This window comes from Euleptes europaea, chromosome 13, assembly GCF_029931775.1.
Source record: "Euleptes europaea isolate rEulEur1 chromosome 13, rEulEur1.hap1, whole genome shotgun sequence".
Lineage (NCBI taxonomy): Eukaryota > Metazoa > Chordata > Lepidosauria > Squamata > Sphaerodactylidae > Euleptes > Euleptes europaea.
In genome coordinates, this window is record NC_079324.1 from 37,028,591 (window position 1) to 37,049,849 (window position 21,259).

General features: G+C 46.4%; 1 protein-coding gene across 1 annotated transcript; it reads right to left on the bottom strand.

Moving 5' to 3' along the window:
- Positions 1–784: 784 nt before the first annotated feature.
- On the bottom strand, positions 785–20,584 carry IL13RA1 (interleukin 13 receptor subunit alpha 1). Its single transcript, XM_056859007.1, has 10 exons — positions 20,527–20,584; positions 12,877–13,034; positions 11,876–12,017; positions 8,841–9,039; positions 7,133–7,299; positions 5,798–5,946; positions 4,145–4,265; positions 1,856–1,949; positions 1,309–1,384; positions 785–938 (listed from the first exon to the last, which is right to left on the bottom strand). The coding sequence occupies exons 1-10, from the start codon at positions 20,582–20,584 to the stop codon at positions 858–860; spliced, it is 1,245 nt and encodes a 414-aa protein (XP_056714985.1). The 3' UTR covers positions 785–857.
- Positions 20,585–21,259: the final 675 nt, after the last annotated feature.

Below are 21,259 nucleotides of genomic sequence, written 5' to 3' on the forward strand. Positions count from 1 at the left end.
ATCAAGCTAACAGATAATAGAAAGTCTATAACGCTTAAAAACACATTAGTGTCCCGCAGGTTACTGCAATGGACAAGAGGTGACCCACAGATCAATTTAAAAGCACAACAGGAAGTTCTGGTTTAGGATTAGGTTATTTGGAGTGGACGGCTGTGCATTCATGGGGTTCTGTTGAAACTATGAGAGATTCTCCTGATACAAACCATCTTTGGATCTCTTTCAATTGCATGATTTTGAATCATGTAGGTGGGCCATTTTATCATCCCAATATATAAAAATCACAGATATGCAATTAGGGTATGTATAAATTTTGTTGGGATTTCTTCATACATAGATATATGACAAAAAGAGATACTCTCAGCAATGAGAAATATTCTGGCCTGGGAATAAAGGCTATTGTCGCTTAGCCTAGTTATCTCAGTTTTCTCTGAGCCACAGTGGAAGAGACTTGATAGTGTCTGTTTTAACCTGGGGAGGGCTCCGAACAACAAAATCTGAGAACCACTTGGTGATCAGGCAAGCCTTGCCAGATAATTCAATTATCTTTTCAAGCAGCAAAAAAATTGAGGGAAACAAACTCCAAAGCAAACCTGCAGCTTCACAAAAGCTAATTTGGAACTTGATATTCACAGCAACCATGACAAAAAGGAAAGTGGGGAGACAACATGACAATTGAGGAAAACTATTTACATGATTGCATTCTGTAGAAGTGCTTAGTCCAATAAGACGCTTGCAGCACAAAGGATTATTTTGAGTGAAATAGTCAAGAGATGTTTCAGCAGCTGCAGCATCAGTTCCTGGGCCTCATATGTTTGGTTTACATTCAGACGTCGTTTGACAATCAGAACTTGGTTTCCTCACTTCTCATTGCCAGCAGGCTCCACAATCATCAATGAATGGGTTTCCTCGGTGTTGACTGTTTCATGTGTGGGCTGGCTCTAGGGATGAAAAACAGCAATTAAAGTCTCTGGAAACAATGAAATTCTCTGTATTACTTCTCTTTCTTAGGGCCACTTCACAGATCACAGGACAAGTTTTCAATTGTTAACATGTGTCTTTCCACAATGCATAGAAGGATTATGCACACACTCACATACACATATGAAAATACGCAGCAAGCATGCATCTATGTTCCTCAGTGCATATTTCACACCATGAGTCTTCCCTCCATACATCAAAATGTTCTCTGCAGAGACATGGAGAAGAAAAGAGCAACCTTGCCTTTTATGTCAGGTATACAGTAGCCCTTAGCAAGCCTAGTCAGCAGTTTAATTTTTGTGAGATCATCCAGCATCAGATATTACTTACTTCATTCTGCTCTTGAAACATGTACTTCAGAATCTGTTCAGGGTCAGGGATTTTTGGAAGAAGCAGCCGTTTAATCCTTTGCAATACAAAAGGTTAAGGAGTGTTAAGAAGATCTTTGTTTAATTAGCTCACCAATATTTAAAAGTTGTGCTGAGGATTTATTTACATAAGACTATATGCCAGGACTATGAAGAACCTTGCTGGATCAGATTAAAAGCTCATTTACTCCAGTATCCTGTCTCCCAAGTGGCCAGTAAGATGCTTCTACAAATCCAACATGTCAGGCATGAAGATGAACCTCCCCCTGCTCATGGATACACATCCACATAACATGAAAGCAAAACCCAGCTTGATCTTGCTGTCCAAAAACATCTTGCTCAACTCTCCCCAGGCTCTAATCTCTCATTTTAATCAGATTTGGATTTCAAAAACTGAGTTGGGGACTGTAAAAATTCTCAGCGTTAGCCACAAATGGTAGTCACAAATGGTTCCGGCAGGAAAGATAAAACAGACAAAGAATGACAAAGTGTGTTAACTTTTATCTCACCTTTTGAGGTAAATTAGCAAAATGACCAACAGTAGTGCCACACATAAGGGAATTAAAATGAACAAAAGAATAGGAAATGGGGAGGTTTCACCACCTGGGGGAAAAAAAACAAGCAACAACAAGCAATTAGGCACCCAACTACAGCTTTGGAATGGAACAATTGTAGTAAGGAAATAAAAGCCAAATGTTCTTTTTCCCTGTTACATCTTTGAGATACATGTAGATAACTGAGGAAAGATGGCTGATGATTTGAGTTTAGAAATCGACACACAGAACTGGCAAGAATTTTGGGAGCCAGACTCATGTGTGTGTGTAAAGCGCCTTCGAGTCGCAGCCGACTTATGGCGACCCCTTTTGGGGTTTTCATGGCAAGAGACTAACAGAGGTGGTTTGCCAGTGCCTTCCTCTGCACAGCAACCCTGGTATTCCTTGGTGGTCTCCCCTCCAAATACTAACCAGGGCCGACCCTGCTTAGCTTCTGAGATCTGATGAGATCAGGCTAGCCTGGGCCATCCAGGTCAGGGCAGCCAGAAAAATAGATCAGGTATGAGCCAGACTCATACCTGATCTATTTTTCCCACTATACATACAAAGAGGCCTTTATCTGCAACATCTCCATGTCCCTAATTGTGCCATTGCAAACAAGTTAACATATGAAGCTGCCTTCTACTGTCTAACATCAGCCCTCCAATGTCACAAGCACAATTTCTCCCCCAGCCCTGCATCCTTTTAACTACAGGTGCCAGGGTTTGAATCTGAACTAGGGAAGTGTGCTTGGATATAAAAGAGCCAAATATATATCTGAAGAATACCTTATTGGTATTTTTCAGATATATTTGGGTCTCCAAATAGCATACAGGATTTTCTGGGATGTTGGTAATTGGGTCCTAAAAAATCCTGTAAATATTTGGAATTAACTGGGAGTATGGTTCCCAGTGTTTGAAGGTTCCCAGGACTTCCCCCCCTTCTTCCCCCCCCCCCACAGTGTCTGTGTCTTACTGGACTTGGTATTGGCTTACCAGGTTGATTTGTGTTCGGTTATGGTTAAGAGCGGTTGACTAATCTGGAGAACCGGGTTCAATTCCCCACTCCTACACATGAAGCCTGCTGGGTGACCATGGGCCAGTCACACTTCTCTCAGAACTCTCTCAGCCCACACGGAGCAGGCAATGGCAACCCATCCCCAAACATCTCTTTCCTTGAAAACCCCATAGGGGATCACCATAAGTTAGCTGTGACTTGATGGCACTTTCCACCACCACACCCTATTAAATTGTTTTTGTTGACGTTACAAAGTTGTGTTCTTTGTTCGAGTTGCTACATGTCATGTTTACATTTGCAGTGGATACTCAGGTTTTACATTGCTTTAGATTTTCAGGTTGCACATTGGCATCGATTCCTAGTTTGGGCAATGGGTAGATTTACATTTGCTATGCTTGCAACGTTTTCGGAGGCAGGCAATGGCAAACCACCTCTGAACGTCTTTTGCCTTGAAAACCCCACGTGATTGCCATAAGTCAGCAGTGACTTGATGGCAAAAAAAAAAAAAAAGGCTTGCAACAGCATTCCTATTTAGTTAAGCTTGGGCGATTCTAAGGTTTTACTTTTCTGTTTTTACATATTTTCCCCCTATAGGAAACAATGGAGGATGGTTGGGGTTCATATCTGGGGGGTTATTTAAAGGACAGGCACCAGCAGCTCTGTTGCAATGTTGGTGCCAGTAGTTTTACAAACAGCCCCTCCGCCCCCACCCCCTGGAAAGATTCCCCATAGGGAATAGCAAAGCCAAAAAAATTATTGGAATCCCCCCAAAACCTGAATACCACACTGGTATTAGGAATCCAGAAAAAACAATTCTTTTTGGCTCCTTAGTATTTGGAGCTGGAAAAAATGATTTATTTTTTTTAGTTGCACATCCCTAATCTGAACCCTCCTGAATCCGACATAGCCCTGGGTCCTCCTCCAGAACTGTGACAAGATCAGTAGGATATTTTAATCCCCCCAAATTATATGTATGTAGGGAGGATTCCTGTCATGTATCACAGGGAAGCAGCATCTGTCCAAATATCATCCATGAAGAAAAATGTCTCCATTTGTAAAACAGAAATAGTACCCCCCCCCCCTGCAAATTTCATAGACCATACAGCAATTGGGAGTATGTATGTAAGAACAAAAGCCCACAACTGTTACACAGACCCAAAATGCAAATACTTTCTGGATGTAGACATATAAGCCCCCTGGTACAGGACAGCAGGAGGACACAAAATAGCAACACTAGATGCTTCTCACCTAAAACCTCCATTTCGCTCCAATCGCTCCACTGACCATCGTCTGACTTGACTCTCACCCGGAAAGTGTGCTGCACGTCCGGCTCAACCGGGATTGTTGCGCTGCCTTTATTCTTGTATATCTTAAAAGGGACAAGACAACCACACACTGAGAGCCTTTGCCTGGCCTATGAACATTCTTCAGGTTTAAAAAATTCTGGATCTTTTAAAAATGTATATTAAAAAAACTTTCTCTACCACTTAAGGAAGAATCAAACCTGCTTACACTCACCTTCCCTTCCCCTCAACAGACACCCTGTGAGGTAGGTGGGGATGAGAGAGTGTGTCTAGCCCAAGGTCAGCCAACTGGCTTCATGTGTAGGCATGGGAAAACAAATCCACTTCACCAGATTAGCCTCCGCCGCTCATGTGGAGGAGTGGGGAATCAAACCCAGTTCTCCAGATCAGTCTCCACCGCTCCAAACCACCGCTCTTAACCACTACACCACACTGGCGTGTCATGTAGTAATGTCAGACTGGACCGCTTGCATTTCTAGTTCCACTGTTTGCATTTGCATTCTATGCCGATGTGAGTGTGTGTGAATAGGATTCTGGAAACTCAGGGCACGTGTCTGATGAAAGATTTAGTCCACAAAAGTTTCTGCCACAATAATTTATTTATGTATTTATTTATATCTCGCCTTTCTCCCAATGGGGACCCAAAACAACTTACATTGTTCTCCTCTCCTCCATTTTAAATTCTTTAAGGTGCTACACGATTTTAGTTTTGCAATAACAGACCAACACAGCAGCCACTCTGGAACGTATCGCACCAGGGTGGTTTACTGTACAGATGTTTCTAATACAGCTGCGGAACCCACATCACGGGATGGAAGCCAAAGACATGGTGAACCACTCAACCATTTTCGATCTTTAAGAGCCAGTTGAAGACGGTTTTATTTAAGACCGCATTTAGTTAAATTTAGCAGCAGTCCTAAATTGTTATTTTAAATTTTGGTTTTAATGTTTTTAATGTGTTTTATTTTACATATTGTATCTATGTCATAAGCTGCCTAAGGAGGAAAGGCAGCTAATAAACGTTTTAAATAAATAAATACTACATTTCATAGCACAGAGCACTTTCACAGGGAGAATGTGAGATAGCTGGGGCTGAGGGAGCTCTAAGAGAGCTGTGACTAGCCCAAGGTCACCCACCTGGCTTCACATGGAGGAGTGGGGAATCAAACCCAGTTCTCCAGATCAGAGTCCATCACTCCAAACCACAGCTTTTAACTGTGGCCAACCACACACATGTAAAGCTTAATTTCAAAAGGGCAGCCATCTTAGTCTGTTGTAGCAACATAAAACAGGGATCAAGCAGCACCATTGAGACTATTCAAGTTTATGGGAATTCAAGTGAATGGGAAAGGCCCTGCTCACCAGGATTCCCCTACTTGCCTTGTGGGGGGCAGAGCTTTGGACCATCCTTGTGCTGATATTTAAGCTACAATAGTGGTATTCCTCTTAATGGATGGCATGCTAAGTTATTATGGAAGTTAAGAGGGTTTTTTTTTTTAATAAAGGCATGTAATTTCTTTCCAGCGCATATCAACAATCACTGAAACATCATTAAATATAGTTGTAAATTCATCAGTTCACCAAAATAGCCACTTACCTTATGGTATGGTTCGCTATTACGGTCTGACTTGCTAGTAACTTCTACTTCATAACACAAGTTATATAATTCCTCTGGTTCAGTCCAGTTTAAAAATACTTCACTACCTTTCTTTGAGAGGTGTTTGATCCGTGGAGGATAAAGTTTTACTGAAACATCAAACGCCAAGAGGAAATTTTTTAACAGTCCAACTTCTTTAAAAATCCAACATTATGTTAACATATTCATAGGCTTTAAAATAAAACATTAATCAAACATTCCTTTAAGAGGCATCTCCCCCATTCAAAATACTGTAAAGTTAGGGAAGAAACAGCCTGCAGAGCTTTGTGAAGTTCACTGATCCCAAAGCAACTGGCCTTAGGAAAGAGAGAGAAAATAAAAACTCACATGAACACATGAAGCTGAATCAGACCCTTGGTCCATCAAAGTCAGTATTGTCTACTCAGACCGGCAGCAGCTCTCCAGGGTCTCAGGCAGATGTGTTTCACATCACCTACTTGCCTATTCCCTTTAACTGGAGATGCCAGGGATTGAACCTGAGACCTTCTGCATGCCAAACAGATGCTCTACCACTGAACCACGCCCCCTCCTCCCTTTCAGCTAGTACAGGGACCCCCATCAACTCACTCTACCCACCCCAACCACAACACAGCACCCTTCTTTACTGTTGCTTGAGCATGCCAGAGGGTTGGTAGTGCTTTCTGTGGTCATTAGAATGCTGTACCCTCAGAGCAGGAAATCTCTTCTCCTTAGAAACACAGGGCCTCCACTCAATTTCATCCAAACCTGGGCTGATACCACTGCCCTCCTAGCATGGATAACTATCCCAGCTGCTCCCTCATACTAGAGGAAAGGGTACCATGATGATTTTTTAAAAAAACTGGTTTCCTTACAGCACTCGAGACAGAGTAAACTGGAATTTGGATGAACCCAACCCCATCAGGTCAGTACACTCTAGCATCTGTACTGCCTTTGTGTCCCATACAGTCCTAGAATCAGCTTGGACCCAACACACTTGAGAGGCATTCTCCACGCCTATGTTCCACTACGACCTCTAAGATCAATCAGGAACATTGTCTTCAGTCCACCTTCCACGCACAGAGCTGGGACTGCAAAGATGTGTCTAGAGGCAAGTTCAATGAGTCTCCTCCTCCCCCCGAATTCCTTCTCAGCGCACAGCAGCTAAGGCTTGGGCCTCAGCATCTTTAAGCAGTAATGTGATGTGGGGAGGATTAGCGACATTTTAATTATTCAGAAGTTTCAATATAATTTCCTGTTCCAAGTGTGTGGCACAGAGTGGACTAAAACCAATTAAAAAAATGAAATCAAACCAACCTAAACTATTTATTGAATCCAAAATCAAGCACATGGGTTGAATGTTCCCAGAACTGCCTTGAACTGAAATTATGATACTTGGGACATTCCCAATGACACAGTCAAAACCGCACTGAAATTCAGATCCGTTACGAGTGACATTTTTGCACTGATGTACTTCGTTACACCTTGGGGGAAAACAAGATCAGAGAATCAGTAAATTATAAAGCCAGGTAAGCAATGACCAGCAACAGACACGGGAGAAACAAACACATAAGATGTGAGAAATATCAAGGTGCAATAAAGCTAAACTGAAGAAGTGCACTGCTGGTTTTTTCATACTCCCATAGTCTCGGGTTGTGCACACCAAAGGCATGGGCATGCCCAGTAGGATTGTTGACCCCTCCTCCCACCCCCCGTGAACACACCATGCCTCATCACAAACTGCTCTGAAACTCCCTCAAGTTGAAACCCTTCCTGATGTGGCATAAGGAAGGCAACAACAACATCTTTATTGGCATATGTTCACAACAGGTACAAAAACTAGGGAACACAAGAACTAGGACTGAACAGAGTAAGGTTTCAGAGCCTGGTAGCCAGTTGCAAAATTTTTGCTACCCTATCTATTGTGGTGGAATTTTGTCCAGTAAGAAAAAGCTGTACCTTACACTTATCTGAGGCTCCATTCCATTCGGCTAGGAGTGAGTTAAGAAATTTAGCCTGAATATCAGCATAAAAAGGACAATACAGAAAAACATGTAATGATTCTACACATCTCAGTCTGCACGGGCCTAGTCTGTTTAAATATGGGTTTTTTTGAAACCTCACGAATAGCACAGTTGAAGGTAGAACATCATGAGGAAGGCAAAATTATTTTCTCTAGTCATATCCTTGGATGTACTCTCAGTCTGCATGAAAAAAATCTATTGAGTCAGTATGGCTTGAACCAATCATCACAGGAATCAAACATGTGCAGGGCACACATTGGCCTTGCTTGATCCCAGACAGATCTAGTAGTGGCAAAAGGTCACTCCTAACAAGAATATATAAACTGCTACTTTTTAGCACAGGAAAAGCAGTGTTTTACTCATCTCATAGCTATGCGACAGTCTGCAGGAATGGAGGCAGAAAATAGCATGGCCAAGGGGTGAAAGGCAGGAACAGATTTTTCAGGATAAAATTCAGCACCCAACTTTTCCCATTTTCACCGAAGATGTTTTGCATATAAACAGTTCAATTTCACTAACTCCTTGAGTCTGAGTAAAATAATCTCATTTTTCAGTTATCTAACAAAGCCAAATATGTCAGGTTAATAGAAGACAAACTTGGAATTTGAAAAGTTCCAAAAATAAACTTCTGCATCACTCTAAAAGGCAGAACATGAACTGCAACAAGATGGGTCAGCTACATGGAGACCAGACCAAATTTTCTTCCTTCCTCAGATTTGTAGATGGGTGATTATTTTGGAAATGCTGTTGGCAGGCAAAGGTGGCAGAAAGTAATTAAAATGTATCGCCCTTTTCCCAGTGACTCTCCCAAAGGAATCTTCTGTATTAAAAGGGAAGCTCCTTAACATTATTAATAATTTTCCATTGTGTAGCTCAGAGGGATTTCAAAACTCAAAAGCGCTGGATTAAAATCCCTCACAGCTCTGCGCTACAGAAAAAAAGCCTGAGCAGTCTTGTACCCAAGTTGTTTTGGAGCCAAAAGAGAATCTTCAAGTACTAACCCGTAGAACAGCTTGTAGGGAGTGTCAGAGCTTGCATTCTCTCCAGACTGCCATAAACATTCCATGTAGTTCCTATTCCACCAAGTGCAGTTAATACCTCTGGCTCCTGTACCTGCAACCCCTGGAAAGGCAAGACCATCGAAAGTGAGATCGCTCCCCTTCCTCCTCCTAAGCACTGTCCGCCTGAAGCGAAGCATGACTGAAAGACCAGAAACTGGATTTCTAGCATGGCAGCAGGTTTCTGCAAGGACTTATACTGATAAAATTCTGTATAACCCAGGGCGAATCACACCAATTAAAATATCTGCATGCATTTACTTCTGCTTTCAAGCAAGGAAGGGGAGGGAAGAAACTGTACAGTGAGCAGAAGCTGGAAGTGGCAGGTGTGGAAATCAAGAATGATAAAAACCACTAATAATCCTGTGTGGTCTCTTCTGGCATGAAGAGTATTCATTAGGCACAACTCTGAAATCTAAAAATGTGGTTCTTGGGGTGATCTTAGTAGTTTAAAAAGTTTTCTTGTACTAATTTCATTAATTTTAAAATCCTGCATTTCCTCCAGAAGTCTCATACACAGTATCCACCCCTGCATGTTCTCCTCACAGCACCTCAGTGAAGTGGGTTAGATTGCAAGATAACAACTGGACCAAGGTAACCCAGCGAGCTCCATGGCAGAGTATAGGTTTGAACCCAAGCTTACCCTGTCCTTTTTTCTATGATTGAGAATGTGTCACAAAACATTTTAAATAAATAAATGTCCTCAGCTCTGGCCTTGATTGCCAATTCTCCTTCCTTTAACATACTAAAGGGCTACCACTCATGTCAAATGAGTAGTATTCAATGTCTACCTTCTGCCAGAGTAAGGCTTCTGTTACCAGAGCAAGTGGAAGGGAGTAACCCTTCCTATGTGTGTTTTGCAAGGTCACTTACACAGAGGTTGTGTGTCCCAGCATGGGTGCTATTGAGAAACGGGGTTTCCCATGCTTTCCCACAGCATTATGTCACTTCCATGAACCTCTGGGTTTTCCCCTGTCTTTTTTACAGTCTCCCAAACCTGCTTTGCTGTGATGTTTTGGGAAAGACTGCAGTATAGCTAGAGTGCAGTATAGCTGGCACCCATGTGGACAGGAAAATCTGGTTCTCTGCTGTCCCACCCACATTGGAGCCATTTTCCTAGGCAGTTGCCATAACATTGTAGCATTATAACAATGAAGGTCTCTGCATCCTCAGCTTTCATTTTAAAAAAGTAAGTCTCTTGCCCCTTTTCATTATGGAGATGTGCCTTTCCCATTATATCAATACAACAGAACAGGCTAGAGGTTTACTTTAAACATAGTAAATTAGCACAGCAAAAGCAATTGATTCTATGTGCTGGGCCCTGTGCTGGGATCTGTGCTGGGCCCTGTGTTGTTCAACATCTTTATAAATGATTTGGATGAAGGAATAGAGGGGATGCTTATTAAATTTGCAGATGATACTAAATTGGGAGGGGTAGCAAATACGGTAGAAGACAGAGCCAAGATGCAGGATGATCTTGACAGGCTCGAGAAATGGGCTAGAACTAATAAAATGCACTTCAACAAAGACAAATGTAAAGTTCTGCATTTAGGTAGGAAAAATCAAATGCATAATTATAGGATGGGGGAGACTTGTTTGAGCAGTAGTGTGTGTGAAAAGGATCTTGGGGTCTTAGTAGACCAAACACTGAACATGAGTCAGCAGTGTGATGCTGTAACTAAAAATGCAGTCTTGGGCTGCATCAACAGAAGTATAGTGTCCAGATCACGCGAAGTGATGGTATCGCTTTACTCTGCTCTGGTTAGACCTCAACTAGAGTACTGTGTTCAGTTTTGGGCACCACAATTTAAGAAAGATGTAGACAAGCTGGAACATGTCCAGAGAAGGGCAACAAAGAAGGTGAGGTGTCTGGAGACCGAGTCCTATGAGGAAAGGTTGAAGGAGCTGGGTATGTTTAGCCTGAAGAGGAGAAGACTGAGAGGGGATATGATAACCATCTTCAAGTACTTGAAGGGCTGTCATATAGAGGAGGGTGCCGAGTTGTTTTCTGTTGCTCAAGACAGTCGGACCAGAACCAATGGGTTGAAATTAAATCAAAAGAGTTTTTGTCTAGACATTAGGAAGAATTTTCTAACAGTTTGAGCGGTTCCTCAGTGGAACAGGCTTCCTCGGGAAGTGGTAAGCTCTCCTTCCCTGGAGGTTTTTAAGAAAAGGTTAGATGGCCATCTGTCAGCAATGCTGATTCTGTGACCTTAGGCAGGTGATGAGAGGGAGAGCATCTTAGCCATCTTCTGGTCACTAGGGGTGTGGAGTGGGGAGGTAGTTGTGAATTTCCTGCATTGTGCAGGGGGTTGGACTTGATGGCCCTGGTGGTCCCTTCCAACTCTATAATTCTATGTCACATTTCCTCTTTACAGCACTGCTAGATGGCTTTAGGAAGCACTATCAAAATGCTTCTAGTCAATAGAAGCCTTTACGTGAGAGGTGCTTCCATGGCTGCTTCAGAATTAGCCAGGGATAGGCAGCTCTTCTGACTTCCTTGGGTGTATGGTTGTCCAAGAAAGAAAAACAATTCTTGTTGGTCTAAGCAGCTCAACTGGTAGTGTGCGAAATGTTTGTCTGAACTCATTTATGCTGTCACACAACTGTTATTCATTTTAGCGGGATGTAGGTAGTGGAAATTCCTGGGGAGCTGCATCTAAAATATCAGCAGCCTGATGAGGTATTGCAATTTTGCACATCTCATTGGTAATAGCCCTAATAATTTCCTTAGTTTCCAAAAGCTAGAATTACACCCTAATAGGGTTGTAACAGGGTGGTAAAATAAGCCCATTACTGTTGTACTCTGCCTGGAGATGAAATGGCATGTTGAAGAGTTATGAGGAAACAGGGCCAAGAAAAGTGCAGAACACTGGGTACAACAGCTGGACAGATGCACATCAGCAGGTTTTAAAGGATGTTTTCTTAATTTTTTGAGAAATATGGGCATTATACTAGAGACATATCTGAAGACTTACAATTTTGTTCAACATGCAAAGTGCCATCTTTCCAGTCTGGTACATCCTCACAATTTTTTTGGCAGGAAGTTTGGATTGCAAAATCAATTGTTTTACCGAGAGGTACTTCTGTTATCCAAGGAGGGCTTTTCAAGCATCTTTCCTAGGATGAAAGACTGTATTAATCTCAATATTCCTTTGGAAAGCTACATAGGAAAAATTTCCTGTGAATTTTATAGTGGATTCTTATGAAGAATTAGTATCAACAGAATGTTTATCTCACTGGATGCAACCTCACACTCTGGAGTTAATTTATATATTCAGTCGCCAGATGTTGAGATAAGGTGTCACATCATGGACAAGCACATGTGCAGGCGAGGTCTTAGTGATTTTGGGGGCCCAGAATCACTCAGCATTTGGGTGATCAGCTGTAGGGTGGTGGGGGTCCTCTCACGACTCCACAGATGATTCCCCCCCTGCAGAAATCATCAGTGATTGTTGTAGTGTGGGCTTCAGGGCAGCAGTTGTGGCAGCTGGGTGCAAGGAAGGGTGGGGGGGCACCCATCATAGCCTCCCTAGTACAAGGTTCAGGGTAGGTGCCCTGAATGCCCTGTAGCTAAGACCGGCCCCACATGTGCCAACGTCCCATTGTCAGCAATGTACTGTCTAATGTCTACTCTGGCCAATAAAACCCCTGGTTTTGATGCTACACGGTGAGCCCAATTTAATCTCTTTTCCTGGCTGGGGGAAGGGGAGATGTTGGTAGCTGGTAAAATTCAACTGCATCAGACTTCCACACTCTGCAGAGTCATTGTTCTTGACCCCTATTTCACGCCAATTTCCTTAAAGATGGGATGGAAGGAGGGGGAGTTGGGAAGAAAGGGGGGGGAAATAGGCGACTACCATTTTTCAGTCCCCAAAGTCCTCATTTTCATAAGAATTGCTGTACCCTTACTGAGAATTTTTAGTGCTTTATACTATTAGCTAAGCAATGATGGGATCCAAAGGACTAGGAAGCTTACTGAATGTGGATCCCAATCTCCATCAATGCGCAGAGCAACTACGTAACTTCGTGAGCAGTTTCTGCTGGGTGGCGCTGCCGGCGACCACTTCACTTCCAAGGTGCATGTCTCTTTTTGGATAGTGTAAGTCACATTAGGAGGCCAGGCAGACAGGGCTCCTGCAAAAAAAGAGATAAAAAGGAAGGAAATACGTCACAGAACGTGCCCAGGTGTAACAATAGTATCATCACCAGGCCATTGTTATTCTGGAGAAGCAGGGTGAGGTGTGTGTAGAGCAGTGGCCAGGCCACCCAAACATTCTGCCTCAGCTAGTTGGATGGCTGAACCTGACCCACCCCAACCTGAACTGGTCTCCTTCCAAATGTTACAATAGGCTGTAAAGGTAAAGGTGGTCTCCTGTGCAAGCACCGGGTCATTCATGACCCATGGGGTAACAGCACATCCTGACATTTACTAGGCAGACTACGTTTACGGGGTGGTTTGCCAGTGCCTTCCCCAGTCGTCTACACTTTACCCCCAGCCAGCTGGGTACTCATTTTACTGACCTCGGAACGATGGAAGGCTGAGCCAGCCTTGAACTGGCTACTTGAAACTGACTTCCGTTGGATATCTCTGACACAGTGGGACAGAACAGGTTGAGAGACGCTTGATGCCCAAAAGACTAGGATCATGACTGCCTATTGGGTCTTCTGCAAATGCCAGCAGACTTTCTACCAGCAAACACATACGTCTGGGTTCACAAATTAGTATGGAGATAACATGTAACTGATGCACACAATAGGTTAAAGATCCCACAAGGCACACGAGCTTGTGCTTTGACTCATTAACTCTCACTCATGAGGATAACAGCCCACACAAAGCTGATGTCTCTTATATGCATTCTTAGAGCACACAGGATTTCACCCTGGAGGTGGGAAATGCACAGAGAGAGCACTTAGCACCAGAGGGGGAATAGGGCACTTACACCCAAGGGGGAGAGCAAAGCTCCTTGCTCATTTCAGACATGACTCATTTCAGACACCTTACAGGTTCCCCATCTCTGGAGACGCACGCTGAAGGAGCAATCACACATTGACAGATGAGCATGGCCAGGGATCCAGCAGACTTGGCCTGGGAGTCCACACCCACCTCCCCTTCCATGCACTCTGGACACCACCCAACAATGCAAGCCCCTACAGCCAAGGATCAGGGTTGTGTGTTTGCAGGGCGGGGGCAACCCAACACAGTACGCCCGAGGTCATGGGGTGGGACATACCTCCAGAAAAAATATACCTAAAAGGATAGGCATTGATGATGGGGGGGGGAGTGTTGGCATGGATGCTGGCAGGCCTGTAACAGCCTGTTAGCATCATCCCTTGCCAGGGTGCCCACTCTCCTCAGGTGGGAACAGTGGGCACAAACATGGCACCTATTGTGTTGTAGGATCAGAGCCCTATGCAACAGCAGGAGCACATGGAAAGAAACAGCTGATGTGAAAGCCACACAGTGGGTGGATAAGTGTTGTTAGAATGGATGGGGGGGTATCCTGAAAAATGGAGCCCCCCCTCTACAGAGGGGGAACCACAAACCCAACTGGGGCCCCACTAGCATGGCTGCAGCGATCAGGGGCTGCCATCTCAATGGTTCCAGCCCACCTCCTGCGGCATCCCTACTCAGGCAGCCATCTGTTCAACAACTCCACCCTGCTCACAGGCGTGCTGCAATAGGGAGAGCTACAAAGGATACTGGATATGGAGCACCCAAAAGGTCTAGAGAAGGCACCAACTTTCCCGTCAGCAGAACAGTCCAGATATGTAGCCTCTCCTGCCGCCTATGTGTCCCAATTAGAGATCTTTAGATATAGGAAAGCATTCGGGCACGCTGGAGCCCAGCAGGAGCGTGGCGCCTCTGCCTGGCTGGGCACGGGGATGCGGAGGAGCCGCTGAGCTGATGGACGGGGGATGGGGAGGTGGGGATCCTGGCCGGCTGGCGGGATCCCACCAGCGGTTGGGCTGGGCCAGGAACCGCAGCCGCCCGGGCCCCGAAGAGAGCCGCTTTCAAGGGGCCAAAGAGCCGCATGTGGCTCGGGAGTCGCGGTTTGCCGACCACTGCCCTGGAGGATAGGGCAGGGGTCGGCAAACTCATTAGTCAAAAGAGCCAAATATCAACAGTACAATGATTGAGATTTCTTTTGAGAGCCAAATTTCTTAAACTTAAACTATATAGGTAGGTACACTGTTTATTAACTTAATAAACTTTAATTAAAGTTTTAAGTCTTAATTAAACTATAGGTACACTGAATGAAACTTGATATCATACTTAATAGTGATCTTATTTATTGATAAAAATTAAATTGTAAGTCCCTGCCATTTCCCCCTGCCCATCTGGAGTCCTTGTCTGGAGGCCTGGTCTACCGCCATAAAAGCCTATTGGTGGACCTGGCCTCCAGCTGAGGCCCATTGGAAGGCCAGGTCTACCTATTGGCTTTCTTGGCAGTAGACCTGGCCTCCGGAGGCCCATAGAAGCCAATTGGTAGACCTGGCCTCTAAAGGGGGACTTTTCCCCCTCCTCGGAGTCCATGTCTACCCCCAAGAAAGCCAGTGGGTAGACATGGCCTCCCAATGGGACTCAGCCGGAGGCCAGGTCTACCAAAGGAAGCCCGCCCCGCCCAACAGCTGATAGGCGGGGGGGCAGGAACCGCCGAGCCACCCGCCCAGCAATCGCGAGGCTGGAGGGGAGGCTTTAGCCTCCCAGCCATTGAGGGCAAAGGAAAGGGGGACCCGGCCATTCTCCACTGCGGGGGGGGGGGGAGAGACAGCGCACCCACTCTCCCGCTCTCTCTCTCTCTCAGGCGCGCCGGCTCTGCAGCCCTGCTGCCGGCGTGAGCAGGCACAAGAGCAGGGGCTCCGAACCAAGTTCGGAGAGCCGCACTCGAGGGCCAAAGAGCCGCATGCGACTCTGGAGCCACAGTTTTGAGACCCCTGGGATAGGGTATGCCCCTGTGCTTTAAAGGAAATTGAAACAATAGAGCACGTCCTACTGCGCTGTCCTTTATATCCAGAGGTTCATTCTAAGTTTATCTCCCCCTGGCTTAGTTGGCATTCCAGCCATTTAGGTCAGGAGCAAACTAAAATGTTGCTTATAGACGAAAACTCAGAGGTTACAGTAGGAACGGCTAAGTTTTGTGCAGTGGCCTGTAGAATCCGTCAGGCGCTGCTGAGAACATCAGTGTGTCAATAATTTTAATGGGTAGTTTATATAGTTTGCAAAGAGTCCAAACAGCTTTTTTACTATTTGTATTAACCTATGGGTACAGCGTAACACTAAGGGTTTTTAATGGTAAATTGTGAAGAGCTGTGCTGGTCTATGACTGTTTTTAATAAAGATTAATTGATTGAATAGGGAGAGCTTACTCCGTCTCCCCGTGGCTTCCCAGAGCAGCTTGCTAAGGCACAGAGGCTGTACTGGATACCTTGCTACCATTTCCCTGCTGCTGCTGAATAAAGTCTGGAGCGAGCTACAGCTCCGCCCCTGTCTCACCTTGAGCAGATGAGACTTGCTCCTCAGCCCATTCCCACATGCTGCCTCCCTCTCTGCCCCAACTCCTCCTCCCCCTTCTCCATAGGGCTCCCCAGTATGGTTTCTCCTTCACACATCCAGAGGGATGAGCTCTGACTTGGGGAATCTCATGCTGGGAAAGACGTTATTGGCCTCTATGGTGGGCACAGTACAGCTTTTTTTGTTTAGCTGCGAAATAGAACACAAGCCTGGTAGCGCCTTAAAGACTGATAACATGCAGGTTGCAAGTCACCTCTTCAGATAGCTGTAACAGACTTAACTCTGCCACCTCTGCCCTGCTCCCTGCAGCCAGGTTGCCTTTGCATCGACACTGGGCTTGGAGGCAGGAGGCATGCACCTAGCGGATCTGTTGATCCAGCAAGGCAGTCCTCCCAGACCGCAGCTTAAGTAGGCTGGGAAGTAGCTGGCTCCAGCTGCGCTGCTGGAGCTCCAGATGCTGTACTGTGCTCTGACCAGGATCTTGCAAGGAAGAACTATTTATCAGTGCACTGCTCTATATCTACGGAGGGGCTGTGCACAGCCAGCCTGGCACTTCACCTTCTCTGCGCCATCTCAGCCTATGCCTTGTGCTGCCACCGTTCCTGCAGAGATGGGGCGGGTTCTGAGGGCCTATGGGCCCAGATTTGCATCCTGCCCAGCTGAGGCCTGGTGACTACTGCAGGGGCTGGTAGTGAGGCCTCCCTTGCAGGTTCAGGCAGGGCAGCCTCTGGTGCCACTGGACTGTTGTCATCAAGTGCCTCGGGGTGTGTGTGCCAGGCCCTCCCTGGTCCCCGTCAGCCACTGGCCTTGGCTCCTTGGGCTCCTCCCCTGAAGAGTCAAAGTCACTGGACGGGCAAGAGGGGATCATGACAACCTCTCTGCATCCCCGCCCCCTTCCCACTCATGCACTCTGCTGGCTGCTGTTGGGGAGTAGGCTGGTGGGTTTTACCCCAGCACTGCTAGCATCTGATAAGCCGTGCACGTTGGCAGTGCAGGCGTGCACGGGGGCTCAAGGTGGATGGGGTGCAAAGGTGCAGGAGGGGGGTATTGTGAAGGGGTGTCTCAGCCAAAATGATTCATGTCCAGGGCTGGCCATCAGCTGGGCCATCTGCTTCATTCTGTGGTTTGTGGGAACAAAACGTCAGCCCTGCACTTATGCCTGCCTCCGGCCTCTCTCCATGTGGGGACTGAACCAAGAGCCCAGCGCCTTTCCACTAAGCCATGCACCTGGCTTAGACTCTTTGCACCTAGCCCCATATGGCAGGTGGTGACATGATGGCCCCATATGGCAGGTGGTGACCTGATGGCATGGCTCCTTTGCATCTGCCTTCCTGACCCAGTAGCTAGGATTCCAGGTGCATGCTAATCTGGTGAACTGGATTTGTTTCCCCACTCCTACACATGAAGCCAGCTGGGTGACCTTGGGCTAGTCACAATCTCTCAGCATCACCTACCTCACAGGGTGTCAGTTGTGGGGAGGGGGAGGGAAGTTGTATTGTAAGCCGTTTTGATTCTGCCTTAAGTGGTAGAGAAAGTCAGCAAATAAAAACCAACTCTTCTTGAGAACGGGGCCCGTGAGTTCAAGCCTGGCTTCTGTCTGGGTTTTGTTATTGTTGTTCTTTTTTTGTGAGAAGGGTACATGCGGCTTGGAGCAGTAAGACCCTTGCCAGAGGGATGGGCTGGCACCCTGTCTCCCCATGTAGGCCCCATTTCCCTGTGGGCTATGGGGGGGTTACACTCAGGCAATGTGCCTCTGTTGGGGTTGCACTTATGCTGCATCTTTCCTCTCTATCCTGTGGCACTCCATTGGGAGGGGCAGTGGTGTTAAGGGGCAGTGGCCACACCAGCAAGCATTGGTTGACTGTGCCTATGTATGCTGCTCACAGGGATGTCAGTGAGTGCTGCTGCCTGATTGGCAGGTGTTGCCAGATTGCTATGGGCTCTGCCAAGCTCACTCTGTGTTCTCAGCCTTACAAAGGGGCATGTGTACACAACGTTCACAGGGAGCCAATCAGCAGTACTGAGCTGGTGGCCAATAAGAGAGCCAGCATGGTGGTTTGGAGCAGAGGACTCTGTTCTGATGAACCAGGTTCGATTCCCCACTCCTCCACATGAAGCCAGCTGGGTGACCTTGGGCTAGTCACAGCTCTCTCTGAACTCTCTCAGCTCCACCTACCTCACAGGGTGTCTGTTGTGGGGAGGGAAGGTGAAGGTGATTGTAAGCCCATTTGATTCTTCCTTAAGTGGTAGAGAAAGTCAGCATATAAAAACCAACTCTTCTTCTCTGCCAAAGCTTCCCTCAGGATTGTGCTGTAATCCTGTGCACATTTATCTGGAAGTCCCGATGAGCGTGTTTGCTTAAATTATTATATTTCTAGATCACTACCTTTCCACTTGAGAGTCCTAAGGAGATTTTCTTCTGAGTAGACATAGGGTGAAAACGCATGGTCGCTTTATCCTCCTTTATTCCCTGTTTTAGCCAGGATCGAACGCACATTAAGCAAAACGCATGTGTTGGATCCTGGCTGAAACAGAGATTAAAGGAGGATAAAGCGACCGTAAGTTTTCACCCATACAGAATTGTGGTCCCTCTGCATGAAAGTCCCTGTTTTGACTCTCAACTCTGTCACAAGCTCCATAGGCGGCCTTAGAGGAGTTGCTCAGTCCCATCCTCCTATATGCAATATGGCAGCAACGGCATGATCCTTCCTTATAGCACGGGAAGTTTTGCCTTGGATTTGCCGCTCTCCAGATGTACATTTTCCCCTTCCGAATGCTCAAAACTCTGCATTATTGTTGAGTTTTGAGAATTTGGATGGGGAAAATGTACATCTAGAGTGGCAAATTCAAGGCAAAACCCTCCCATGAATAAGGATACTGTCATAAAGTGTATGAAAGACTCTGAACATGTTATATAAATGCAGCAGACACACACTCTATAATAAATATTAATAATTAATAAAATGTTAACAACGCCAGCAGTAGGAATCCTACTTAAGCATGTCGTTCAAGAAAACAAATAAATAAAACATATCCACTCCCCCCACATACCCAATGATTAATGCTTAGGCAGGAAGTGAAGACATCATCCAGCCACAGCTCCTGCTTATCCTTTCGCTGAGTGGAGTCAAACAAATCTTTCAAAACGTCTACCGGATTCATACACTGATTTTGTGGGTTTGCTTTCCCCACCCAAATACAAGATTAGCCAGATTCATCAAATATATCTATATGGGTTTTTCCTTAAAACAAACAAACAAACAAACAAACAAACAACGTCTCGTAAAGGGCAACATCTTGGAGTTTAAAACCCTATGCCCATTTGCTGGGGAATAAACACCAGTGGGATTTACTTCGGAGCAGACAAGTAGGAAAAGCTGAAGGCAGCAGGAAAAGAGGAAGACCCAACAAGAGATGGACGGACTCAATAAAGGGAGCCCCGGCCCTCAGTTTGCAAGATCTGAGCAAGGCTGATCTGCCTGTCACAGCTGCTGGCGAAACGTCCGGAAAGAAAATTCCAAGACCACGGTTACACAGCCCGGATAACCTACAAGAACCACTGAGCAAGGCTGTTAAGCACTGGTTCCCAACCAGGGGTCCCTGGACCCCCAGGGGTCCGCGAGAACTAAATTAAGGTCCGCGAAACAAAGTTATAAACCCCTAATAAATTAATATTTTCAATTAAAAGTTCTCTATTATAAAAATATATATTCAAATATTATTCTAAGTTTAATGTTTAACTAACAGTTATGATTAAAGTTTATTTTCAAATTCTCGGAATCTTTATTTTGAACCTTGGGGTCCCTGCAACGAACAAAAAAGTCCTAGTGGTCCCTGGTCAAAAAAAGGTTGGGAACCACTGCTGTTAAGGATAGGACGTTTTGGAGGACATCTGGTTCATAGGGTCGCCACGAGTCGGAAGCGACTTGCCGGCACGTAACACACACCCCACGCCCAAACCCGGCCCGTGGTTCAGCACAGCGTGCCAGCACACCACCGACCCAAACGTCCAAGCTGCTGCCGCTCCCACCTCCGGGGGACACCGATCCCCTTCTCCTCTGCTCCCCCGACCCCAGCGGTACCTCTTCGCCTCCCCTCTCCCCACCTCCTCACCTCGGACGGCGGCCCCGGCGAAAGCGACGAGGAGCGGCAGCAGCCCCGCAGCCTCCATGGAGACTCGGCTCCGTCCCTGCCTCCACCCTTGGGCGACTGGAGGGCCGGCTTAGACGGGAAGGCCGAGTGGCAGAGCCCGCCCCGCCGCCGCTTGCGACCAAAAAGCACCCGCGCAAGAGGGCGGGTCGCCTCCGCTCGCGCTCCGCTCCCACCCGCTGCCCCGCAGGGGCGTTGCGCGCGCCCAATAGCGGGAAAGGGCCAGGGGGGCTGGGGCACTTTATTTGCGCGCTTTCCAGAGAGGGAGAGGGAGAGCTGAAGGCCCTTTAGAGCATCAGAAAAAAAGCCCCGCTGGATCAGACCCAGGCCCATCAAGCCCAGCAGTCTGCCCCGCTGGATCAGACCCAGGCCCATCAAGCGCGCATCGGCCAGCCAGGTGCCAACAGGAAGCCCCCAACAAGACTGCTGCAGCAGCAGCGCCACCCTGCCCGTGTTCCACCGTACCCAAAACAATAGGCATGCTCCTCTGATACTAGAGAATAGCTATGCAGCATGACCAGCATCCATCCCAACTAACAGCCATGAATACCCCTTTCCTCCAATGGAACTTGTCATAAGAACATAAGAAAGGCCCTGCTGGATCAGACCCAGGCCCATCCACTCCAGCAGTCTGTCCACACAGCTGCCAGCCAGGTGCCTTTAGGGAGCCCCCAAGCAAGACGACTGCAGCCACGTT